General features: G+C 39.6%; 1 protein-coding gene across 1 annotated transcript in view; it reads right to left on the reverse strand.

The window, feature by feature from the left end:
- Positions 1 to 1,361: 1,361 nt before the first annotated feature.
- VWA8 (von Willebrand factor A domain containing 8) overlaps positions 1,362 to 27,762 on the reverse strand; it is a 195,797-nt gene continuing 169,396 nt past the window's right edge. The window contains exons 40-45 of the mRNA XM_083811017.1: positions 27,414 to 27,522; positions 21,387 to 21,512; positions 19,299 to 19,457; positions 10,255 to 10,353; positions 8,852 to 9,090; positions 1,362 to 6,860 (exon numbers count right to left, since the gene is read on the reverse strand). Coding sequence (XP_083667143.1) covers positions 6,752 to 6,860; positions 8,852 to 9,090; positions 10,255 to 10,353; positions 19,299 to 19,457; positions 21,387 to 21,512; positions 27,414 to 27,522 — 841 coding nt within the window. The 3' untranslated portion in view covers positions 1,362 to 6,751. The remainder of the gene's footprint in view (positions 6,861 to 8,851; positions 9,091 to 10,254; positions 10,354 to 19,298; positions 19,458 to 21,386; positions 21,513 to 27,413; positions 27,523 to 27,762) is intronic.

Raw genomic sequence — 27,762 nt, forward strand, 5'->3', positions numbered from 1 at the left:
GGCCTGTCCCCTTGCTGTGACACCGAGTTTCAGCCTTCCCCTTTCCCCCTCACAGCAGCGGGAGGAACAGGGCAGGGGCTGCGGGCAGAGGGTGGGATTCACAGAGCCATTTCAGATTAATTCTGCCTCCAAATATTTATTGGAGCAGGACAGGCGCATTCCTCGCTGCAGGATGCTGCTCCGTACAGCACCGCACAGCTTCTGCAAAAACCGGTATGTGCGCATCACTGCCCCTGCCCAATTGCGTTTCTCCAAAAAAACAAAAGCTTATTTGTAACCCTCAGTTTGGAAACCTTAGTCGGTGACCTGAGGATGTAAAACCAAGCCGAGCTGAAATGCAGACGATGGTACAGGCTGCATGGAATGTAACTGAGTCACGATAACAAGAAAAATAGCCACGACACCACTCCGCGGATCACGCTCCCATATAACATTTTCCTAACCAAGTAAAGCTTTTTTTGGACCTTTCCCAAACCAGTGTCTGCATGTAATATTGTCATTTTGCTCAGAGAGCTCATCCAGAGAAGTCAACGTAAAATACTCATTTAATGATTTTTGAATTGGAAAGGCTGTTGCCAAGAACGGGTTTTGTATTGAGACATGTTATATAAAAAGGACTATTTTATTTTTATTTTTTATTTATTCATTTCATTATTTTATCTTTTGTATTTGTGCATTGCATTTATAAGTAGTCAGTGAATGTTTCAGTAAGAGGATGCAGGGACTTCAAAATTTTGGCTTGCACTAGAAGGCACTAACTTGTAAGCTTTCAAAAAGGGGGAAAATAATGGTATTCAGGGAACATGCTTCTTTTAGTCCAGTCCCCCGCCACTGTTTGTCTGTCGATGTTAACAAGCCTCAATTCATCCTGAACACGTGCCTGGGGTAAGGGAGGAATTTATTTTCTGCCTTTTACTCATGAGGATGCTTAAGCCTTGCCTGGCTTTGCACTGCTCAGCCTGTCCTAAGAAAAACTTCATGTAGTGGCTGGGGAATTTGGCATTAAAATTTGAGATGTTTTTTACATTTCCAATTATCACTGTACTTACTGTGATTATTTTTTTTCTTGCATAGGATCTTCCACAGGTGTAGTGTGGACAACACAATTTTTCTGCATGAAGCCTATGCCAGATGTTCAGAATAAAAATGATGCTCTGAATAAGGTTGGTTTTTTTTTTAATATATTTACATATGCTTTTTTATCTTGTCAAAAGTTGGAGAACAGACAGTCCTGACAAATAAATCATTCAAATTCTATGCTCTCCTGGCCTTTGAAAAAAACACCAACCCATCATCTACATCTCGAAGAATGCTGAATCTGTTCTTCAAATCTTCCCACACAGATTTCCCAGACAATGCATTGGACTTTAAAACGTTTTATTCAGTGACGATGGTGTTCACGTTGTCACAACAATCTCAAGAGCAAGAAGACTTTATCTGAGTTAGGCAATTAGTTATTTATTTTGATGACACTGTAGACTCTCTTTTTTTAATGTGTTTGAAGACTGAGCAGTACTGATAACCCTTTAATGCTTGTAATACCAGAGCGTAACTTAGCTTCTCCTTTTTCCCAGACTTGCTGGTACAGGACAGATACTGCAGGCCGGGCTGCAGCAGTATGCATGCTGAGAAATCAGCCACTGCGAAAATTGCATTTATGCAGCAACTTTGCAACATGACCTTCTAAAACAGTCTGCTTCTGAACCAGTGCACAGCTGATGACAAAGGGAGACCTTTTCTGTTTTAAAGGTTAAAATGCCTGGTGTAAAGCCCAGGTCCTACGAGTTGAAATCCTTCTCCCACTGAAAGGTTTGCTTTCAAAAAGCCTATTTACTAGGGGAATCTCTTTAGTACAAACTGCACATCACACAGTTACATGGAGAGGTGTTTTGAACAACATTTCTTTAATAGCACAGTCCCCTAAGTTATTGGACATATTTTAGTTCAGCCAATATGGGAGTGTCTTGCCTTCACTGAACTATTCCAAAATGCTCAAATACTTTTGGATTGACAGCTATCCTTCACTGACTGTAAGGTCCATGGCATTGGTCCAGGGTTGAAGACTGGAACTTCCCTCGTGTGATGCTCAGGGACTGCTGGACACCCATTGCATTGGAGAAGATGTCTTTGACATGTGTGAGGTGCTTCTGCACGCTGAGTGCCATCAGCATACTTCACCCAGAGAATGACAGGGAGAAGTGTTTCCTAAAAGGTTCATTGCAAGGCTGGGAAAGCTCGTCTGCTCTCCCCAGATGCTGGCAGAAAGGACTGTAAATGATAACATGCACTCTTTTCTTTTTTTCTTTTTTAAAGTGCCTTAAAAAGCTGACGTCAACATAGACATGTTTGCTCCAGAAGCAGAATTAGCAAAGAACTGAACAACTTCCATCATACGTACAGCAGACAAACTGAAGAGCTTTACCTATTTACACTAAAACGGTTTTAAATGCACTAATTACACCCCCAGCCTTTTCTAATATAGGGCTTCTGTACAGCAATCACACTTTGGAATCAGCTTTCCAGATTCGATACATGGTTAGGAATTTTATTTTTATTTTTCAATAAATATCTTGTACATTCTCATTTTCTGTAGGAATGTTATTCGTTAATAAATTATTAATGTGCAATAGCCAATGCAGCACAATTACTTTTTTTTTTTTTTTGGCTGTTATCCAAACAATTTCAATAATTGTTTTGTAATAATTAAAAAAATAAATTCTTAACATTTTAGGTGACGAAAAATCGGCAGTCTTGCATCTCTTATCTGTACTCCCAGTTGGGCATCTTGTTTTTTAATTTTATATTATTATTATTTGTATATATATATGTTTTAATCCAGTATCCATTGTGTGTTTGTTTGCTTGAATATTGCATCTATTTGATCGGCAATTAGGACCTTTATTCTTAACTTTATCATGTTAATGGCTAAGCTCTATCATGACATTCAGAATTGTGTTTGACGCCTGATGTCTGTAAGGAAAACCAGTGGGAAAAATAAAAAAAAAAAAGTGACTGCTGGAGCCCAAGGTTCCTAGTCCCTCCCCACACTTCTGCTAACACCATTTTCCCATGTAGGACCATCAGGCTGCATGTTCTTAAATGGTGAATGTGCTTTGCTCTGCCTGAAATAAACCTACCTGGGCTTTATATTATATATAAATATATATACATAAATTATTTTCTTTCACCTTCATTAAATAGTAATCCTAAATGGCTGTGTCCTGTTATCAAATTACTATTTAGTGAGAACATGTTAGGTATATAAACAGAACTAGACAAAAATTTGCATTATACGAGGTAGTTAAAATTGTTAATATGACTAGAGCTGCTCATGAAGGCATTAGTGATGGGTCAGGACCCACTCAGACTGACGGCTCTGGTCGTTTGCTCAGCCTCTTCATAGAATCAGATGAGTGCAGAAGTGCTGTAACAAACAGTGAGAGGGACGGAAAAACATCTTCATACGCTGGCAAAGGAAACGAGAGTGGTACACAACATGGGTGCCTGCACTGCCATGCAATGAGCATATTCACTAGCGCCATGCTGCTACTAAGTATTTTAGTAAAGAACAAATAAATGCACATTTAGCTTAATGGTTGAGTCACCATCCCCGGAGGCCTTCAAGAAACGTGTGGATGTAGAACTAAGTAGCGTGCTTTAGTGGTGGACTTCAGTACTAGGTTAAAGGTTGGACTAGATGGTCTTAGAGGTCTTTTCCAACCTGAATGATTCCGTGACGCTACATTAAAAAGCTTTGCTAAGTTTCAGGGACATGAAAGAACAGTGTCGGCTGGATGTTTTTGTAAGCTGAGAGGTGAAATAACGCTGTCAGTCCTTGAGGGACGGCAAAAAGCCCAGGTGCTGGTGGGATTTCTGTGTGCAGCCATGGGCACTGGAGCAGGTGAGAGATGCATGGTCCAGGGAAAACTTCCCAGTGCTTTGGAACAATGCAGAGAGCTGCTGCCAGGTCAAACACGGCCTGCAAGGAAGTGTTAACCAGTCCATTCATCAAAATGTACCAGGAACAGCTCTCCCACTGCCCCATCCACACTCCCTGCAGTGCCTGCCCTGTGGCTGCGGCCGTACCCTGTGAAACATGAACTGAAACACAACAGATGTGTCCTGAAGCAGAGATTAAAGCCAAACGGTGCAGAGGAGTGGCTTGAAATAGCGTGATGCTCGATGTGATTTACAGGGATGCCCAAACAAAGGGCTTAAAAATCAATTTAACTTACTGTAGAGCCTCTCTTAAATAACACTGTTCTTTTATGATAATGATACCATTATCATAGGATATGTAAATCTGGAGTGAGAGATTTTATCCACTCAAGTAATCTAGAAGGTGTCCTGTACGTTCGCTAATTAACTGTCATCAAATGCTTCCTTTCTGAAGAACTGCTGGCAGGAAAAGCAGAGGTGCTGAAGAGATTTCCATTATAAATACATTTATTAACAGAAGTCCTAATATGCTAATTCCTTATTGCATGTAGCATTTCATGGTGTGTTTACAGGACCAGGATATTTCTCTTTTGAAGCATGCTTCACCAAGTAGCCATGCCTGTGTGTACGTGGGTCTGTTTATGTGCATGAGCATACATTTGTCCCAGACAGGGATAACGCAGTGCTCCCCTCCCAGTCTCCTCCAAACAGGAATTGCATCTTTAACCTCTTTGTTTTCATGTACACAGTCATCATAACAATCCCAGCAAACCTTTGAAAAACGCCTTCCGTCCCCGCGTACCACGGAGAGGTTTGACGCCGGGCGGGCCATCAAAGCCAGGCGGTTATCTCGGCGGCCCTCTGGGGACAGCTGCTCCACGGGATTTCGGCAGGACGTGCCATTACACCAGCTCAAAGCCTGCAGCTGTTTCAAAAAAGACATTGTGCCAACACCTGTGCCCCAGAAGCTCAAACAGATCCTAAAAGCAGGACATCTGGGGGGAACTTAAGGTAAAGGCTTTTGATGTCGCGATCCTGAACAACCCCTCCTTGGTTTAACAGAGGCAGAGCCTCTGGAAATGAAGGTGCATCTTCTGCGACTGGAAATTATATAGTGCCTGCTGTGCTGAACTGCTCGTGGCATTCAGACTTGAGTGCAAATTAATCAGGTTACGTGGTTAGGCTGCTTGCTGCAGGACACGCGTGGTAGGGAATGGCCATTAGAAACTGGACCCTTCAGAACACCAATGGCTGTATTTAACACAATCAAAGTAATTTGCCTCTTCTTTTCCCAAAAATACTGTTCACAGAGCAGTTTCAGCATCTGTAAGATTAAGAGAAAAATTAGAAATATTGAAACTCCTCCTTCATATTTTTTGAGTACTCTCCCTGACTTCATTCTAATCAGCTACCCTCAAATTAATATGAGCAGAGTACCAGAGGTGATGCACCCCCCAGCTTAGTTTAATCATAAATTCAAGTATTCCTGTGTTCCCAGTGCACTGCAAGATATCTGTTCTTTAGTATATGAAGAGGGATTATTGCCTCATGGGACAAGCCAAACACCAGGCAACACTATTATGTCTTTATAAATACCCTGGATATTAAAGGACTATATTCCAACATGTATGTCTTTTTCTTTTATTTCTTTTTCCTTTATAAATTTCCTTTCTTTTTCCTTTATAAAAAATAACATATTTTCTCATGCCTAAATCTCTCCTCCACTTTCACCTCCAACAGACCCAAACAACACAGATCACGAAGGAGCTCTAGCAAAGTGCTAGTAACTATTTTGTCTCTCAATCAAAAAGGCACCTCCAGGTACTGAGGCCATCCCAGGGACTCTGGACAAAAGCAAAGCAGGGCTCCATCATTCGTCATGCAGAGGAGATGCTGTAGTCATCCCCTCCTTGGAAATCACAGACTCATAGAATGGTTTGGGTTGGAAGGGACCTTAAAGACCATCCAGTTCCAACCCCCCTGCCCTGAGCAGGGACACCTCCCACCAGACCAGGCTGCCCAAAGCCCCATCCAGCCTGGCCTTGAGCACCTCTAGGGATGGGGCAGCCACAGCCTCTCTGGGCAATGTTGGCTGGTGGGTTTTTAAGACTGTTTTGACCCTTTTCACAGGCAGAACTGCAACAACCACTTCCCCCCCCCCCTTCTTAACAGCCACTTTCTCCAGACCTGACAATGCTGAGCACCGTGCCTGATCAGATAATGAATGTTTACGTGTGACCGCCACTGTTTGCACACCGCTCCATTGTTCCCAGCCTCCAGTGGCGAAGCCCCAGTGTCCACCAGGACAAGAAAGCAACAGCAGAGGAAGGAAGGGTTTCCTGCCTGACAAAAGCAGACCTACTCAAATTAGAGACAAAGTTAACTACCCATTCAAACATATGCACACAGAACATTGAAACAGATTGTCTGGCTCTGCTTTGTATAATATTATCAAATCCCAGAGAACCATGTCAGTAAAACCATGTGAGATGATGCTGCGGTGCTGGCAACCCATCAGCCAGAGTAACGATCACAAAGTGTCCTTTATTTATTTGTCCCTCTGAAGAACATTCCCTCTGTAACCTTCCTGAGATTTACCTCAGCCCCACCGCAATTCTTTGAACACATGAAGTTGGTTGAGGGATTTTTGGTGTAATTGTACAGCACAGCTGCAGTGCAGATTTCGGTTGGTTTGCTGATTAGAGAACAGTTTGTATTTCATTAGTAGCTGTTTATCCTCGGCTTCAGGGTTCATATCTTCAGCAGGAGTGGATTTCTGCTTTGAATTCACGCACCGTGACGTCGGTGATGGCTAGGCACTTGACAGCATGGTCGATGTAAAGATCTGCTGCAAAATCTGGGGGATCTCTTTGGTATCCATGGCAATAAAAGACCGTCCTGCTGGCAGTGTCCTCTGCAGCCTGCGGAGCAGAAGGAGGGACAAGGCAGAATTACCATTTCCAATTACGTTTCCTACAGCAAGCTGGAGGTCCTTAAGAAAGGATGTTTTTACTTCTGAATACCTTGCAATACATGCCATTCGTGTTGCTGTCACTATGCAATTAAGGGCTTGGGAAAGCAGCAGTGGGAGGAAACACTGAAAGCAGTTAGGCCGCAGAGGTCCCTTCAGCAAGACAATCAAGGCTATTTCTAGAGATTTTTTTATTCACATCCTCTTTCTGACGTGCAAAAAATCCATTTTGATCAAGGTACTAATGTCCCAGCAAGGTATTAACGCATCTGTTTTTCTGATGGCAGCTAGATGTTTTCTCTGGAAAGGCAGATATTTACTTGCTCTAAATGTATCACCATGTTTTGACTGAACTCACAGCTCTTTCATTTCAACATGTTGAGCAACTCTAAATGTGCTCTTTGTATTTCCTCTTCTAGACCACAGCAGATTAGATATACAGATATTTTTCTACAAATATTAGCCTGACACATTTTTATTCACAGCTTAACCTCCCTTTAAAAATAGCCAAACAAGATGTATTTCACTAAATCCACCTCCCTCATGTCCAGCCAGCAGGCTTGGAAGTTATTTTCTCACTGCTTTTTAGGCAAGTTTTATTTTATGCTCCGCACCGTTTCTCCAGCGTTCAGCTGCACTTTTAAAGTGGGTTTTTAAAAAGCTGCTACGAAGAATTCCCTTCTCCTTCCCCCAGAGCAGCTACAGGAAGGCTTTGTCTAATTCTGCACTTACACATACAGAGAAAGGCAGCTCAGTGACAGCATTGTGTGCATGTCCCATACCCACTGAACTAGGCAATTATAACATCTCTTCTTACACAGCAGGATATGGTCAATGCTTTGCCTTTTTTTTTTTTTTTTTCTCCTTTTTTATACTCCTAGCAGACTAAAGAGGACATTCTGTAATTACGGTCTTTCAGAGTGGATTCTTTTTTAATGCGTACTACAGCTCTGATGCACAGACCTGCAGACAGGACTAACGCTGCCTGTGCTGCTGTATCTTTCAAACCTTTTCTGATCAAACCTACATACCAGGGGCCAACACCCTCTGGGCCTCGCCTCATCCTGCTCTAGTCAGAGATGTGAACAGAAGCAGAAAAGGCACTGTCAATATTTGTGGCTGTAACAGCTTTCTGTTGTGTGTGCTGGTCCTCAGCAGATGCAGAACATCACCTGAGACAGAATTTCCTTATTTTCCCCTGTGCCCTAGCAGTTTAAAGTACAATTATATAGCACCACTAAAAGCAGGCATATTGGCTCATACCCTCCAAAGAATTTAGGTCTCTAACGCAAGGGGAGGATCTGTGTCAAATTTTTGGCAGTTTTAAAGACCATAAATCTCCAGCTTCTTTGCTTTTATGCCTTAAGCCCACACGTTTTCAAACCATATACTGGGCACTAGCAAAGGAATTGCGTCTCTGTCATGATTACATGGTGGTATTACATATGTGGACAGCACGTGTCCTGCAGTGGGAGGACAGACTCAGTTGCTCCCTTAAGGTGCTCAGAATACTTTGAATTAGCTGGCTGCAAGGGAGGTTTGCAGAGATCCATGAACCAATCTCCTCCCCGACACAAGTTAAAGCTACTGCTACTCTCTAGTAGATCAAAACCTTAGTGGAGAACACCAGCACGGGCAACTATACCTAACTTCATTGTATTAGAAGCATCATAGCTGGCAGGGAGCCCTGGAGGCCATCTGGGCCAACCCCCTGCTCAAGCAGGGACCCCCCAAAGCAGGGTGCCCCAGCACCACGTCCAGGTCGCTTTTGAAGGTCTCCAAGGCAGGAGACTCCACAACCTCCGTGGTCAACCCAGGCCAGTGCTCCACACAGTAAAGAAGTGCTTCCTGCATAGTTTTTTTTTGTTTCTTTTCCCCAGCATAGTTTAGCTTTATGATGAATGGAACCAAAGTTATTTTAGGGATATAACTTATACTTACCTATCTGCCTGGTCTCCTAAGGATCCTATAAATATGGCAAAAGCATTGACTTGAGCATTGGTGGTCAGGACCTGGGCAAACCTTGACGGTTTAATACCATATCGCTCAAGATTTGCGTCACTCAAGACGATAACAAAATATTCATCAGCCTCTTCCTTGGCGATTTCTCGAATGGCATGCTCTGTCCCTTCCAAGGTATGATCGCCACTCATGCAGAACTGAGCATGGGCATGCATGACCTGTGTGCACAACGTAACCAAATGTAAATATGTAAGATGACTTTATGAATAAACACTTATTTTGGCTGGCGCTGGAGGGAGTAAGTATTAATTTATGCTGTATTAGGGGATGCATCTCCAGAAATGTGGACAGTGCTCCAGATAGCACAGAAGATGCAGCTTTTTATATATAATATGTTGTATCATAAGACACGCATGAGTTGTTAAAAACACAAACAAAACCACCCATGGACAGAATTACAGAATTAGACGGGTCCCTAAGGAAGGTAAAATACTTTGATCAGCTGCAGTTTGAGTAGTAGCTACACTGCTATATATTTAAGAAAGAAAAGAGGGCTTCGTTTCCTAACACTGCGACCAGCTCCCACCTGTTTATAATTTGCACTAGACTTCCAAGTCCTAACAGTGTCACGGTTGGTATCAAATACCTGACTCAGATAGTGGCAGCAAGTTTTAAAAATGTTGAAACATTTTCTTTGAGCTTTTATAAAATAAATACGCTGCCTGCATTGATGAGGTTGTTTCCTGTGCATAAGGTGGGGAAATTTAGACATTAGAAAATCCAGTCCTTCTAAACCAAATCTTTTAAAAATACTTTTTGAAGGAAGATCAAATACACAGTTCTAATGCATCAAACTGCCAAACAGGTAAATCCTGCAATATACCCGATTTTTTTTGCATCCTATTGCAGTAAAATTTTGATGAATACAGTCATTTTTCAATTGTGATTAAACATGTTTCCAGGCTAGCATTGATGCAATTTCTCACTGCTACGGTGATGTACTAATTCTCGAAGGTACAAGGCCAAATTAATGATCTAGGATCCCTCTACAGTTTATATCAGCCACTTACATGCTAATATTCTGATCATGTTATTTAGGTAGAACTGCATATATCACTGTATAATGTCTGGAAATTCCTATACCCTTTGACATGCAGACAAAATGACATGACACAGCTGTCCAGAAAAAGGCATATCTAGCATATCTCTATTATTTTGGCACTATATCTAGCCTCTATTATTTTTGGTCTCTGAAAGGCTCTGTTTCAGCTTTATGCAAACACACCTATTTTGCTTCCTTGTCTCTCTTATATTTCATTCTTCTAATGCTTTGCAGTCATAAAACCCTTAATTATCCATCATCACTTATCAGTAGGATTTACCTTAAGAATCTCTAATCTTTGCTTATTGTTCTTGGGAACTCTGTCACTCCCAACCAGGGCGATGTTGAAGCCATCTCCTGAATGTCCAACAATATCATACTGCAAGAAAGAAAATTTATCAGTCATCTGTTAGTCATACGTGGTCCGCGGGTCACAATGACAGGAGAAAGATCAAAGGCAATTTGCTTTCAACAAGAAAACCCAAATGCTGCCCACTGCATACATTTATGAGCTGCTTAAGGGAACCACTTGAGATTTCTCACTGACATGAAAACATTGGAGAGAATCACTAACTAATGAAATTAAAGAACAGTTACTTATTTCTATGGCCTGTTTTTCACCTCACCCCACCAATTGCAGAGCGGTGATGCATAAGATCAAGACCTTGCCCTCTCACATTGTCCACTTACTTTTTTTAAAGTAGTAATTTTCTTTCTCTTGAGTCTGACAAACAAAAAGTGCATTGTTTGAGAGTAGCTTCAATGCCTGATGAAGTGTTTTTGTGACCTCATTCTGCTCTGAAAAAAAGTACTACAAGCCTTCTTTTTTTTTTTTGTAAATCAGCATTCCTTGTATTTGTGCATTAACAGATCAAAACCATTGTCAAAAGTATGTGGAGAAGTGGATTCCAAGAGTCTCTGTACATTTTTGAAGAAGGCAGTGAGCACAGCATTCCCTTGTAGAAGGTGCAGCAAAAATGACATGTAGAGATGTATTAGTTCAAGTATCTCATTGAACAAATAAGGTAATAGTTGGAAGGCTTTTGTTTTATGTGAGAGCTGCATGAAAACCAAGACAAGCCAAGTTACAGCAAGGTCCTGACCTGACCTTTGTGTTGTGGATATGGCAATCACCCCAGGCAGAATTCACCAGCAGGACAAGAGAGTATTTAAGAGTTGTCTACGCCAAGTGATAGAGCATTGCCTGGATCCTGAGCCACCAAATCCCCAGTGTACTCCAGCTCGTATGACCTGCCCCTGGAGTGCTGCATGAACATGCCTTTATTTCCCCTGACTAGCTGGCACACAACTGTCTCTAGCAGACAGGGAGCCCTTATGCAATATTTTGCCTTTCTGTTACCTTTTATTCATGTAGTGCCTGGAGGTCCCTAATTCCGACATAATCAAAAGGCAAAAGGTGGGTCTCGTCCTCAAAGTCTTTCTGTCTTTTCTTTCCTATTGAAGAACACTTTATTTGGTACAAGTTGCGTTGTGGAGGTTGAAGAAATGGCATTCTTTATCAACACAGCTCTTTTTATTCATTTTCATGACGCCAATTTACTTATTACGGGTTAAAGAAAGCGATAGCAGCTGGAACATTCCTAAATGTGACACCTCTGCAGAAGAGCAAATGTGCCACATACAGGTTATTTCACCCAGGTTCACACTTTTACGACTGCCTCACATAACCCAGACTTTCCTCCTCTGGGAAATCTTCATATAATCTTGTCTCCGTGTACTCTAATATCATTTTGCTCTGTTGGCTTTTCCACCTCCTATTCTCTCAGCTCTTCCATGTCTTGTATTTGCTACTCAGCAATAAGTGAAACCTTTCTGTCTTTCTCTTCAAAACCTGCTTCTGCTCATATAGCCTTTCCTCACCGTTAAGTCCTCAGACTCTCTCTTTCCTGATGAATATTTACCTGGTGTTTCTGTTGTCCCCAAACAGTTATCTTTGTCAGAGAAAAGACATAGCAAATGAAAACACACACATTTTGAGAGTAATGTTGAGGTTACATTCAGCATACTTTGGGATTACTACAGGATGAAATCAAGAACTTGAACACACAGAGCGTGCATGTATATTGTCTTAAAAACGAGACGTTATTCAAATCAGAGGAACTAAATAAAGCAGTGGCTTAATGGAGCAGAAAACATACAGCACTAACGTGGTTCTTATATAACGACAACAGCGTCCACAGATCTTCAGGATAGGTTCTTAATTACAAAACCCTGCATGTCCTTCGCTGAGCAGTTTTGTATCCCCTTTAAAATCAACAACCTAATTATAGAAAGCAAAACGCTGTCATTCTCCTGTGTAAAAAGAAGCCTGAATGCTCCGTAAGAGTTCCTTCACGGCATTTTGTGGACCTCTTCCCCAAGGTATCAGCCCTGTCAGACAGACTTCATGGGAACAGGACACGTTTTGCTATTTGGGAATACCACTTTGGTCCTTGGTGCACCATAATAGCGGGCAAACCTTTCATCTCAAAAAGGCTGGGTTTAAACTCAGCTTGACAGTCTGTGTGGATGGCTATAACTCCTAGTTCAATCACCATGGATTTAGGCCCCCTTGAATTACTGCACAAGCTGGGGCAGGAACACAGTGAACGCTGGCTTGGATTGATTTAAGTCAGCATAGGACTTGCAGCCTTTTTTTTTTTTTTTTTTTACAAAATAGCGTGCAAGCATAGGCTCTCAGGACAAATCCAGCAGCAAAATATTTGTTTGCTACAGTGCAGCCTTAATTGAATTAATATATTATTGTGGTACACAGAAGCTTGTTTTCCAGCAGCCTCAGGTACACTGAGACAAGAACTGCTCTAATCAGAGCTTTGAGTACACATGTAAACATGTTGTCTCCCCAAATAGCATCATTTTGCTGTTTTCTTTCCTTACAGGCTAAAACAATCCCTATTCCACTGTTACATTTTGCACGAAATGGATCACTGCTACTGCTTAAAATGGATAAAATGGAAGACTTTGTCTTCTGCAGCTGCCGTACTGAAAGGTTTTAATTTCTGAAGGCATTTAAAAAAAGCTGAAAGAAGATGTACGCTGAATGTAAAAGTCAGTGTGAATTAGACAGGCCTCTACTGGAGGGCTAGATCTTTATAAATGCATCTCTTCTTTGGACAACACTGAACATCTCTTATAATTCATTTCCAGTTTATTATTTAAAAGAAACTGTTCTGCCAAGCATGTGAAATTTTTTTTCTTTTCCTGAATTAACAGTAATAAGGTAATTAAAAGTAATAAGGTATTCAGTAATAACAGTAATAAGTAATTAACTCCATAAGTAAATTATCCAAATGGAGAATGCTGAAATTGGCATAAAAAATGTGCATTATGCCTTTAATATTGTTATAAGTAAAATTTCAGACTCTTCCTACTAGTTACATAATATGCCATTTATTGAACCACTTACAATTTTTAAAGGCTTCATAAAATTGCTGTTGTATAATTTACTGGACATGCCTCCTAAATCTGCCATCATGTGCGCAAATGACAGTAATTAGGGATGATATAAAACCATATGGTTTATGTGACAGACATAATACTACCTCTGCTAAAACAAAGAATAAACTGCCCTTCTGCACATTTTCAAATAACTGACACGTGCAATAAGGTGTACAAAAGATGCAAGAACTTCAACCCTGCAAAACAACTTGCTTATTATAACTTACATACATACAGGTTATGCAGCCACACATTTGAAGGGGTCAGGTGCATGTGTAGGGTCATAGTTAACCTCCATCATTAGGATGAGACTGAGAATGTGGCTTCTATTATCTCAGTCACTCCCACCTCCCACTCTTTTCTTTACTACTTCAGAAGAAGCATGGATGAGATGACATTGGAGGAGGGGTTTGAAACATGGCTGTTAATTTAAATGGGTTTCCTGACTGTGGAATGAGCCTCCCATTTCCCCCTTGACAAGGAATGATGCACTGCCTGCACTTACGGGAAATGGAAGCAGGCAGGTTGTTCTGCATAAGCATAAAAAGCTAACGAATACCTGCTGGCACTGTTTTAACCTTCTATGAAGAACAACATCATTACCTGCTTGGTACAGCCACATACCCAACATTTAGCTCTTCTGTAAAAGAGGAAAGGAGAAGGTACTCTCCACCTTCTTTCCCTACTAAAAAGACCAATCATCATCAGTGGTACCCAAAGGATACCACACATGCGGAGAGTTCAGCTGGCAGGATAAATCAACCATGAAAAAACCCACCCAATTCTTTCATAACATTATTTAGCAGAGAAGTAAACCAGGTACGAGCAGAAAGGTGATCCTGAGCGAAGGCCAAAAATTGGTTTCCAAAGCTTGCACTGTGCTTTGATAGTAAAAGTGAACATTACCATGCAAATCCCCTTTGAATGTTTTACTCAACAAGCCTGAAGGTCCCCCAGATTCAACACTTGCTATGCAAGAAACCCCTCAAATTTGCAGCACATATTGCTATGACTCTTGCAAATGGGGCTACAACAGAAACTGATAGCAGGCATATCTAAAGGCCAGAAAAATCTATTTTTATAAAACCACCCTCAGAAAGCATTTGACACTGTCAAAGCATTTGACACTGCCCTGCACGACATCCTTGCCTCTAAATTTGAGAGACATGGATTTGATGGCTGGACCACTTGGTGGGTAAGGAGTTCACCATATGGTTGCACTCAAAGAGTTGCGGTCAACAGCTCAATGTCCAAGTGGAGATCAGAGATGTGTAGTGTTCCTCAGGGGTCGGTATTGGGACTGGCATTATTTAACATCTTTGCTGGTGACATGGACAGTGGGATTGAGTGCACCATCACCAAGTTTGCTGACGACACCAAGCTGAGTGATGTGGTGGACACAGTGGAGGTAAGGGATGCCATCCAGAGGGATCTGGGCAGGCTTGAGAGGTGGGCCTGTGCAAACCTCGTGAGTTCAACAAGGCCATGTGCAAGGTGCTGCACCTGGCCTGGGGCAAACCCAAGCACAAACACAGTCTGGGCACAGAATGGATTGAGAGCAGCCCTGAGGAGAAGGACCTGGGGGTGTTGGCTGATGAGAAGCTCAACATGAGCCAGCAATGTGCGTTTGCAGCCAAGGAACCAACCATATCTTTGGCTGCATCAAAACAAGTGTGGCCAGCAGGTAGAAGGAGGTGATTCTCCCCCTCTACTCTGCTCTTGTGAGACCCCACTTGGAGTGCTGCATCCAGCTCTGGGGCCCCAGCACAGGAAGGACACAGACTTGCTGGAGTGAGTCCAGAGGAGGGCACGAGGATGATCAAAGGGCTGGAGCACCTCTCCTACAAAGACAGGCTGAGGGAGTTGGGGTTGTTTAGCCTGGAGAAGAGAAGGCTCCAGCGAGACCTTACAGCAGCCTTCCAGTGCCTAAAGGGGGCCTACAGGAAAGCTGGGGACAGACTCTTTGTCAGGGAGTGTAGGGATAGGATGAGGGGGAATGGCTTCAAACTAAAATAAGGTAGATTTAGATTAGATATGAGGAAGAAATTCTTTACTGTGAAGGTGGTGAGGCACTGGCACAGGCTGCCCAGAGAAGCTGTGGATGCCCCATCCCTGGAGGTGTTCAAGGCCAGGCTGGATGGGGCTTTGAGCAACCTGGTCTGGTGGGAGGTGTTTCTGCCCATGGCGGGGGGGGAGGGGGGGGGGGTTGGAATTAGATGGTCTTTCAGGTCTCTCTTCCAAACCATTCTATGATTCTATGAAGTCTTGTATTTTAGAGCGGGATATTTTAGAAACGCTGTTTATTTTTATCAAAGGAATGACTCAAGGAGTCTGTTGGCACATACCCGGGAGACTTCAGATATGAGAGGACTGTGTCACATAGGTTAAAAAGAGATACTTTAGCCTAATCACTGGATCATGTTAAGACTATAGTTCAAACCCAATAAATGGTTCTGTTGGTTCTCATTTTCGGTGTTCCATGAAATATAAGGCCACGTCTTGTTTGCTGTCCTAGTCATTTCTAGGGAGACATAATACTTGTGTAGATACTATGATTTGTGTGAATCAAATCCCAATGAGGCATCAAAGAGAGAGATGGAAGAAGAAAAATACTTTTTTCCCCTTGTGCAAATGCAGCTCTGTAGTTGAGAGAGCTCATGCTGGATCTGGCCTGCCTTGAATCAAAGTGCTATTACTGGCCCACGAAAGTCCTCTCTCTAGGGGAAGAAGCCTTAAATGAAGGAAAGTTGTCCCAGAGCTAACTTAAATTGATCAGATGTAGAAGATGACAACAACTTTTTCTCCCTATCACTAAAACTTCCAGCATCTTCCTCAACCACTGTTACTTTAAGTATAAAATTAGCCTTATAATTCTCTTGACTTATAGAGATTGTGAGGATAATATAACTCCTGTCTTACTGTTATCAGAGTGGCAATTTTCACAACTAATAACTGCACATAGTTTCGGTGTCAGTGTTTTTATAAATTGTAAGTGTTAGAAAGCACATTTACTGTTACACCTAACTGCATTTTGAGCTATTTATGTGGCAAAATACAGGGTTTCATCTATGTGCGATGCAAAACACTTGCCAACAGCAAGTACTGCCAAACAAAATACAATAATCTGTAATAGACACAGAGGGATTTGAAAGGTAATGATACATAGAATTAAAAATCCCAGAACTGAACATGTTTTTTAATTACCTTACTAATTCTGTATGTGAAGCTGCTTGGCTGTCTACTTCTACATGTTATTCCTTTACCATGCACCTGAGGGTCATGTCTGGGCTCTCAGCTATAAAGCTGCACTGGAAATAAGGACAAAAGGTTATCTAATACTACACTACATCTTTTTCAGTGTCATTACCTTCTAAGACACTGTTCTCTATAGCATAAATGTAGAATGACTCATTGTTCACAACTGAAGAATGGGTGTACTAAAACAGTGAAAAACCATTCCCTGCTTACCTTTTCCATTTGACTCATGATTTTATCAGTTCCTTGATTTTTTATCTCCTCTAAACTGAGCAGTTCTTGCCTATCTAGCCATTTCTTGTATGGGGACACTTCCAAACCCATTATAATCCCCACCACCCTCTCATCTACATCTTTCAGCTCTACCAGAACTTCTGTGAGATGGGGGACCAAAGCTGCATATTTTACTCCTCAAGTGGATGCTCTATGGATGTTTACAGAGGCATTTTGATGCCTTCTGCTTTGTTCTCTGTTCTTTTTCTAACATTCAATTAACCTTTTGACAGCTGGTGGGTTCTGAGTGTTCAAAGAACCATACACCATAATTACAAAATTTCTTTGCTGAGCACTAATAAATAGTTGAGAGTGAACATCAGTAGACAGCTGAGAGTTTCTCACTGTGTATTTAAAATTAGGATTATTCTTTTCCATCTGCAGTACTTTACATTTGATAGCACCAAACACCATCTGCCATTTTATTTCCCAGTGACTATTTATTGCCAGGTCTTTTTCTCCACCTTTTTGCAGTTAGATTTCCCTTCTTGTTTTCCCAAATAACTTCATACAGATAGCAACTTTTGTCACTTCACTGTCCTCTTGTCCAAATCACTTACAAATACTCACTCAAGAATTATTAGAAACAACAAGGGACTGGCACAAATCCTAATGTAGTTTCACCAGTGACCTTCCTTTACTTCCTCACTCTGAAAAACAGCTGCTTAGAGTTGTCTGTTTTCTGTATTTTAAGCAGTAGTTCATTTATTTGAAACCCTTCCCTTCTATCTCTAAAGTAGTTCCGTTTCTTTATGAGATGATGGTGAGGGACTTTTTGTCAAATGCTTTTGGCTAAGGAGACTCCATCAACCAGCCTTGCTTGTCACATACATATCGACTCTTCAAAATACATTACTTCCCTTTACAAAGGCCATGTTGACTATACCCCAATATATCACATTTATTCATATGTCCGCTACTTCTATTTCTTATTCCTTTGTGGATGATCTTGCATTTGGTAATACTAACATGCATGGTTTTCAAATATTTTCAATTTACTAAGCCACACAAATTTTGTTATATAATTATGCTACCCCTGTTAATATTTGTTGTTAACATTTCTATTGTCAGTGAGCAGGAGTTATGTGAGCAGCTGATCCACTAAACCCCTTTCCCATTTATTTCCTGATTACAGTTGAGTTCCCACATGGCTTCTCTAGGCTAAGGTCTAATCTTACGGTTACAGAATTTTTCTCCAACACTAACACAAACAGAGGCTCACTATCTACCTGTCCCATTTTTATGACATTTGCAGAAGTGTAGTATCTTTGGGAACTTAGCCACTGTTTCAAATTTGTTTGAAATTTAGCAATATGCTCTGAAGTTCAAGGGGAAAAAAGCATGACTGACAGAGTATGATAGCACAAGATTTACTTAGGAAAGTACGCTAAAAACACAATGCTTGTCTCATTTTCTTGCCTTTTCTCTGACAAACAGAAGTCTAAATGATTGGTTTATTTTAGAAGACATTCATTAACCACATGACTCCATATGACCTGTTTTTGTACAAGAAATTCTATGGAAGAACAGAAATCTGTAGGATTATGCTATCAGAGGAACAATGTGAAGCAAACCTGATTGGATTGATTGGGACTAAGTTTTCTACTGATTTTGTTTAGAAGATTTTACATTTTGTTCAGATGCATTTTATGTCTCCTATTTGAGATGATCTTCAGTTGGACATACTTATTCTTTCATTAAACTTTGAGTTAGCCAAGAATTAACTCAAGATTGGCCATTTCTGTCATTTTTGAGGTTAAAGAAACATACTCTAGGCCTTGTTTCTGTTTGCAGAGATAAAAAAAGACTGTAACATTTATTTACATTTCTTTTGCAGGTTACTATTAAATAACATTTTGGACCTAATATGTTCCAATACAAGAAATTATTTTCTTCCTTTCAGGTAACAAGAAGAGAACATAACTAATGAAGAAAGAAGTTTGGTCTTTTTCCATCAGAAATTAATACTGTCTGTACTCTGGGGTGAGATTGAAAGGCTGGATATTTTTGCATGTCCCAAAGTTCATATTACCTGCATTCTGTAGTCTTAAGTGTTTCTGTATGAAGAAACAAATAAACATATGCACAGAAAAAGGCAGCATATTTACCAAATTAAAGTCTTAAAGTCTTAAATTGAACTCCCCCCTGCTGAAGTGTGTAATGTTTCTTATCCATTCACTAGAATGATTTTTCAGATTGCTAGAAACAGATCAATGCCTTTATTTCCTTACAGGAATGAATAATGTTCTTTGGCTAGACTGACTGCTGAAACACTTTTTCCACTGCTCCACACAGTCTGAGCTATAACCACAGACCTCTTAGCCCAGCTGTAATTACCTTGAATTTGTGCTCATAATTCTCAAAAGCTTCCATGACCATGCAGACAGCCTCCATGGAGCGTTCCAGCCGTCCATCTACCCCATTAAAGCGGTACATGCTACCAGAGACATCCACCACCAAGCGCAAGCGTTTAGGTTTCTGCTGGGGGCTTCCAGGCTGACAAGGGAACACAGCACAAAAAAAAGTTTTCTACAGTATAAATAAGAAAACTAAACATCACACAAAGGATAAAACATTTTAGAAAGAGAACCCACTGGACTGTGCAGAGCACAAAACCTTTATCCAGCAAACACTGATTATATACATTAAAAAAAAAAGAACAAAACCATTTTAACCTTTTTTTCTAACTGTTTCAAAACAATTACTGAACAGGTACCTCAATTTATTCTTTCCCCTCACCTTCAAAGACTGGAAAGAAAAAAACTTGAAGAATTCCATACATGCTTGTCAGGAAAATACTTTTTTCTGCCTCATTTTTTATTCTTTATGTTTTATTTCAGTAAGAAGACTCTCAAGTTTGCTCTGTCTGCCAAGGCTCATAAGGGAAATGTTTTTCCTTGGCTTACAGTACTAACAGGGACCCTTATAAGACTGTAAAATCTTGTCTGCTGAGGTTAATAACGTTCTAAAAATGTTTGAAATCTTGTTCTGATTAACTACTAGTTTTTTTCTTCATTCTGATCCTGAAACCATTATTTTTTCCTGAAAACAGTCCCCATCTGTTTTAACAATTACTGGCACAGTACAAAGGCGCTGCTTTATACAGTGTGCAGTAAGATGAGCCTGCACTCAAGTAGAAGGCTCTTAAATATGACCTGGCAAAAAAAAACAAAAACAAAACAACAACAAAAAACAGTCACATTAAAAACAAATACCTAAAATGTTTCTATTACCTATAAAGAGTTGCCATCGTTTGTGTGCTTCACACTTTTAATTATTCCCTCAATCTATTGTGGCATCCCTGTTCTACCAAAAGCAGGAGGAACAACAGGACCCATTAAATCCTACATTAAATCCTACTTTTTTTTTTTTTTAATGCAAAATTTAAACGTCCTTTTTTTTCTGTTATAATTGAACTATTTTAACAAAGTTTTAAAACAGATATATTGTGTAAATGCATTTTGAAAAAGATTACAAATGAAGATCTAATCATTTTTCCCTTATTGATCTTTCACACAGGCAAACCCAACTTCTGTGAACTGGTCAAAGTAACAGACATCAGGACCAAATAGCAGAAATAAAAATAACAGAAATTCATCAAATGTGGGTAGCTGATGCACAAAAAGATGTCGTACTTACCTAATTAAAAAAAAGAGTCTTAATGTCAAAACTGCAAAAAAGATTACCAAAAAAAATGACATCTATCATGAAGTACTACTGTTATATATTATTGATTAGCCACACTAGTTCTGGCCACGTTTTGTTGGTCTGCTTCAACTGGTTTCACTGTTACAGTCTCCTGTAAGGCCTAACCTTGTCTTGTAAGGAAAGGCTGAAATGAGCCACAGTACAGACAACTTTATCATATCTTAATGGCTTTGGTTCACACTTTTTTCTCATTACTGTTTTTATTCTTGTAAATCCAAATACCTGTGAAAGCCAAAATGCTTTGTGTATAACGGAGTAAGAACAGATTTGTAAAGTGTTTGCCTTTTAAAAACTTCCTAGGGCATCAGGGTCTATATTAATAAAAATTAAATTTAATTACATCAGTGAGAAGATCTTTTCCTTTTCTTTTTTTAGATAAATAAACAGTTTTCTGATAATTGCCTTCAGCTCATTAAAATATAAAGTAAGAGCATAAAAAGAGTTGCATTGGAAACAAAGGACTATCTCGATTAGCGTTCTCTCTCTGACAGTGGCCAACAGCAAACGTGTGGAAAACTGTAAGAAAAGGTGAAGCACATCTTCCATCTTGTGGTCACCACTGTCTCAGTGAATTCCTGTGCCAGAGATGGTTCTTCTAAGGTTCTAATCTCTACACCTCACTCAAACTCCGAACACATATATTGTACAGCTCCTAAGAAACCATCAAACCTGTTCAGATCTTTCCCTATGTTCCCCTGCTACTTGTTGGATACTTACTTGTGGCTCGAGCTCTCCCCGTCGTTTATAAATGGCTTTTTCTCCTGTCAGCCCATCAATGATTTTGGCATCATCTAACTCTCCAACAGCTTGGTGTCTCAGCCATTGTCTTTCCTTACCCTTGGCCTACGACAGAAAAAAAACACACCTTAATTCACTTAGTGATGTGAATATATTTTAGGCAATTTAATTCCTACTGAATATGACATACAAATGAACTTCCTTTGTAATTATGTAATATTTTTGGCAAAAGTCAATGAACACATTTTCATAGCTCTCATACTTTCTTTCTCTAAAAGAAAAATTAATACTGACAAAGGACACATTCCCTCTGTAATTTTGCCATCTGTAAGTATTTTGATATACGGCAGTTTAACTGTGGACTGTGAAAATGTTAACATTTTTTTCTTGCAAATGTGCTGGAAATCTGTGTAAAGAAATCTGTGCAGAAATACATACAACCAGAAGGACATACATAACTGACCACATATTATGGATTCTCCATCCAAGTAGCACAAGAAGGGAAAAAAAAAGGGTGACAAATGTGAAACTAAGCAGTATCAACCTCAGGTAATAGTGTCTTCTTTTAAAACAACATTCATAATATGCTATTTTCTATTTCAAAATAAAAACATTGAAAATTGTGATACTCAGGAGACACTTCACTAAATGCTTCTTTCAATTTTTTGAAAAGAGCAATGATTATCTACAGCCTGGCCTGATGAACATGCACTACAATCCAGCAACTAAAATATTCATGGAACACCTGTATATAGAAGCAAACACTGAACACTGAAGATTCAAGTGCTTAAGATTACAAAAAACATTTTAAGAATGTTTTAAAAGAGTAGCTTTATCACGTTCACATGCCATAAGATCCATCAAAAAATGGAAAAGTATGCATATATGTGTTTTATGCTTTATTTCATTTTCAGTTTGAAGTTGCTCATCCCAGCAGTAAACCCACCTAGGAAAGACAATTTTAAATTTTTATATTTATAATGCATTTGCACTCTCAACAAAATTGCTGGTCAGCAGCTGGAGGTAAATCAAATATCCAGCAGGACACAAACTGCCGTAGACATTGGATCTCTGGAATGAAAATCACTCGCTCTTTGACAAGCAGGAAGTGTTATATTACAAATCCCATGTAGGCCTGGGATTTGAGAGGATGAATCTTTGTAATTTTGTACAGTCTGAGTGGTCAGATGATGGCTTCCTAAGGCTCAGAGAATCTTTGAAATCACTTTGGTCAAAATTTATGAGGTTTTTCTTTTTAGAGCATATGGAAAAAGGCATTCTGGACTACTGCCTACTGCATATTCAAGACTAATGGACTAGTTATCTATGAAAATAAGTGTGCAGAAAGAATACAAAGCCACAGGGAAAATGTTTTGGTTAGTTCGTTTTACAGTATAGAATTAACAGAGCTGAGTCAAGCACAGTTTTTTTTTAGTTAGGTTGTGTCAGAAGCTTTACAGATGCTTCCTGACGGGAAGAAATAACAATGCCAATATATGGAAACCTCAGCATCTTAGTTAATCACAGGAGGGGAAAGTGGAAAGGATTTCTTAGGGGTTCTGAATTCAGTCAGTTGTGCTCTGTGATACATTTCAGTGGTGTTATGGCTGGCCTAGCTTTAACCCATTTTTGGGACAGGGCATCCAGGAACTTGTTTGTACCCCAAACTGGTAGCTTCTGCTATCATTAACTACTCTTGGGATGAAGTTTGAAAGTCTCATTGATTCCTTTGCTGCCCTCAGACTTGTGTAACATTGCAAGAAGACACCTGTAAATTCCAGGTGACCTCTATCTGCTCCACCAAAGTGTCACACCGTAGGTGTTTTCCCACTGTGAAAAACACAGTAGGATAACCCATGGCTAATTGCAACGCTCCAACTAACCATTACAAAGTGCTCCTGGAGACAACATGCTGTTCCGTGAACAGAGCCTGTCTAAAGTGAATCATGGCACTTCCAGGATGATGAAGATGAGATGAGTTTGTTCCTAGTCATCTTAGCCACCAGTGTACTGGGACACATAGAGCCTTAACACTTCCTGAGGGCCGCTGTTTTGTCAAATGTTTGTCATTTGCTTCCTTTCATTAAACGGGAGGGAAAAACAACAGAAGATTATAAAAAAATTCAGCTTCACTGAGCAAATTCTCAACTAGTTTCACTTCTGCTTGCACTGACAAAGTTTTAGCTTTGGGACTATTTGATGTTCAATGAACAGCAGTGTGGGAAGAAAATTGTTTTTAATTATGAACATCATTGAAAATCCATCCGACCATTCACCAGCTTATAAAGCTTATGCTATGTTCTGCCTATGCAACAACAACAACAACAAAAAAAAAACAGTACTGGAGTTGAAATTTTATTAGAGTAACACAGAGTTTACATTCCTCTTTTAAAATAGGAAATAATACTGACAAAATCTGACGTAATGTCTTTGCAAAGTAATGCTGAAATTTTTAGACTACTCAACATCTGCCTACTCAGTGCAGAATTTCCAAGAATTTCTTTCCTTTAATAAAAGCTAAGGAAATCTCACCTTAAGCACTTGTTTTATATAATGCACATATATATATAAGGTAAGTTTCAGAACAATTTTAATATATAAATTTCTAAAGTTTAAAAGTGATATGGATATTTATGTTTTTAAGAGAGAAACCAGAACTATTTATTATATACATCCATCACTTTGGTATTTTCCTAGAAGGGTCATACAGTCCATTACTACTGCAATATACTAACACCAAATTGATGAAAAAATGGTATATATATTCCTTGTGTTGCTTTTAAAATTAGAAAAATTGTGCTAGATACCCTATCTTATCAGCATGACAACACCTGATGATAATACACCACTGCAGTAATTCTTCTCACTGAAAAACACCAAAGGCATACTTATGTAGAAATATTACAAAATATAACCATGATGTCTGTAAAGAGCTCAGAAAAAGCACGTATGAAATGACTGTATTTAAACATTTAATGGTATAGGTTTGTATGAAATATTCTCAGTTGTAGTCTCCATTTGTTTCTGGGAAAACTTTATGCATACGTTCCCAGAAAAACGTAGTTTTTGAAACCAGAAACCTACTACTGACATAGCACAGGGTTTCTCCCTGTCTCAGCTCTCTGAGCTATGTTTATTACTGGACTGCCACTATTTCACTCTTGCCGCTCTGACCTGACAATTCCCACACAGTCTAAATCAGACAGAGCCCCACTAGGCTCAGTGACTCAGGCCCAGTTTCATCCAGTTTAAATGTAGGTGCCTAAAGGATGCTCAGAAGCTACAGGGGCAGTTGCCCCAGACTCCCTCTGTAATCAAAAAGAGTATTTCCAGAGGGCAAGTCATCTTAAGGCTACGAAGCTGGTGCAGGGCCTGGAGCACAAGTCCTATGAGGAGCGGCTGAGGGAACTGGGGTTGTTTAGTCTGGAGAAGAGGAGGCTCAGGGGAGACCTTGTTGCTCTCTACAAATACCTGGAAGGAAGGTGTGGGGAGCTGGGGGTCGGCCTCTTCTCACAGGTAACCAGTGATAGGACTAGAGGGAATGACCTCAAGTTGTGCTGGAGGAAGTTTAGGTTAGAAATGAGGAGACATTTCTTCTCAGAAAGAGCTGTCAGGCATTGGGACGGGTTGCCCAGGGAGGTGGTGGAGTCACCGTCCCTGGGGGTGTTCAAGGAAATGTTGGACGTGGTGCTTAGGGACATGGTTTAGTGGGTGACACTGGTAGTAGGGTGATGGTTGGATCAGATGATCTTGAAGGTCTTTTCCAACCTTTATGATAGTATGATTCTATAAAATCTGAGAAGGCCTTTCTGAGTCACTGATTAACTGAAAGTTTTTGAATCTAGTTCACACGTACAAGCTTCACTGACGATGGTCAGCATTAGGAGAGAGAAGAAAGCTCATCACTGACTCCATTTCCTGGAGTTCTGGTTTGCTATTTTATACAAGATCAACGACAACTTGCAATGCTTTGTTAATTTTGTTCAAATAGTTGACAGAGATCATTGAGTTATGTAAAGTAAAATTTACGATGAAATTATGTTCTCAGACTGTATTTATGCATTGCTTTCAAGGATCAGCCTATTTCAAATATATCTTGCTGCTGTTACTGATTTTTGAGGCATCAGCAACCGGACTAGAATCCCAGCCTCCTGATTCTTGGGATGTAAAAGTTAATCAAAGAAACATAATTTTTAAAACAAAACCACAAAACCTATCAATAAAAAGACATATGTTGAAAAGAAAATCCAGGTGAAATGGATTTTAAACATGGACAATGTATTTTCATTATGTGAACACAGTACGTTTTAAACAAGGCAAACACATTTTAAAAAAGCCAGAAGTGTTCTCTACTGAAAAGGTAATTTGGGATTTTCAAAAATTTAAAACTATACTGACATCAGAGGTATCAAGTAGCTCAGTACTGTACCACTGAGTTTTCTTTGAGAAATGAGGAATGTCTGACTGATAACAGAGAAAGAAAACAGTTTTAACTGCAAACACATAGTGTATGTAAGATTACCAAGAAAAAATGGGAGACAGTGGCATATCTCTCAGTGGCTTTGATTCACCATACTGTAGAATTTGAATAAAAAATATTCTTTCTCAATAACATAAAATAAAACAGGCTTGGATTTAGCTTCCCAATTAACAGCAAGCATTTTTCAACTAACTCCTGTTATCATTTACCTTGATTACCAACCTAGTGCATATTCTAATAAAATAACTATCAAAACATGTATAGAAATTCATAAAGTTAAAAATTTGCTTTCAATATTGCTTTTATTCTAAGAGCTGGCTTTTCCAAATTCATTGAGTTTGCTTTTTTCCATCATATTGTACATTTATTATCTCTGTGGTTAGCTGTTATGGATTTTCCCAGGAAGTTGGTGAAGTCTCATAAAATTCTGAGGCTTATAAGTCTTTGCTTTGGTATTAAGATGACCTTTTTAACAAAGGAACAGGATATGTCTACTTATATCAAAATACATTATATTTTGACCATGATTAATGTGATCCTTGAATATAACAATTTTGGCTCCAAGGAATAGATAGGGCTGATTAAAAAAATACTTTAAACTGAAGATTCACTTATTCTCTTCTTGTCCTAGAGTGTACTTCCAACTGCATATCTGCTAGAAACATGTTAAAAACAACCATCTGGATAAAAATAAAACTTTTTCAATGAATCCTCTCTTTGCAAACCGAAAGCCTAAATCCTGAACTGAAACACATACTAAGTGCATGTATGAATCAAAGTGTATTACAAGACCATCCTAAATGATCATTGAATGAGGAGATCTCTGAGCCTTCAACAGAATTATTTTTAATCAGAAAGATGTCTTATAAGGAGTAAATTTATTTTCTTTTCATTTTCACTGAAGACTAGCAGTTCCTTGAAACAACGCACTTTTTGTTTTACTTACACTGTAGGTGAACACAAGCATTAATAAAACCTGGAGCAGCCACAGAACCAGTTACTAGAAGAAAAGCAAACTAGTGATTTTGGTTAGCTTCCACTTTTGGAGACTGAGGCTATACCTATTTTTATTAGTAAGATTTAAAAATAAACCCAAGAAAATTTTGTTTCAGCTGCATATGCAGCCAAGCTATGATGTGCAGTAAATGTTTTGCTCTTTTAACACCTATAGTATTTGCATTTTTAAGTCTTTTGGACAGGAAGTAAAGACAAAGACTGTGCTCTACACACTGTCACATACTCTTTTAATAACATATCATTTTTTCTTTCACAAAATTTTAATACTGAATCTCTGTGAGCTGTGGTACGGGAATACTGTAACTTGTAAAGATGAGCACTGAGATCCACTTAAAAGCTGCCTTTGAAATAGTAGTATGAGATTGTGTTTTTCCTAAAGATGATTATAACCTGTACATTTAACCTTCAAACGTATCATCACCAGATGGTAACTGAATATTAGCAGGACAGTATTTTGGGCAAAATGTAATGGGCTGACCATGTTCCTTTACCAGTGAATCTAAGATTACCTGCAGATTGTCTAAGATGATGCGGAGTGACTGAACTTGACGTCGTACTGCTCCAGAGAATCTTTCATAAGTAGATGCATCATACTCGCTCATCTGAATCTCTTTCAATCTAAAGCAAAGAACAGGGAGCTTAGAATAGTTTAGGAAATAAGTACATCATCCTTCTATGCATATAAGTCATTACGTATATAAATTATAACAGGCTTGATTACTTGATAACAGGCAAATTCAGACTGTAATGAACAGACACGACACAAATCAAAAAAGTGGCAGACACTTGTGAATTTTTGAAAAGTCGGGTGATCGCCAATGTCTACAGAGATTGCCTCACATTAAAACATTAAAGTTA

Source organism: Anser anser (genome assembly GCF_964211835.1).
Source record: "Anser anser genome assembly, chromosome: 1".
Taxonomy (NCBI): Eukaryota; Metazoa; Chordata; class Aves; order Anseriformes; family Anatidae; genus Anser; species Anser anser.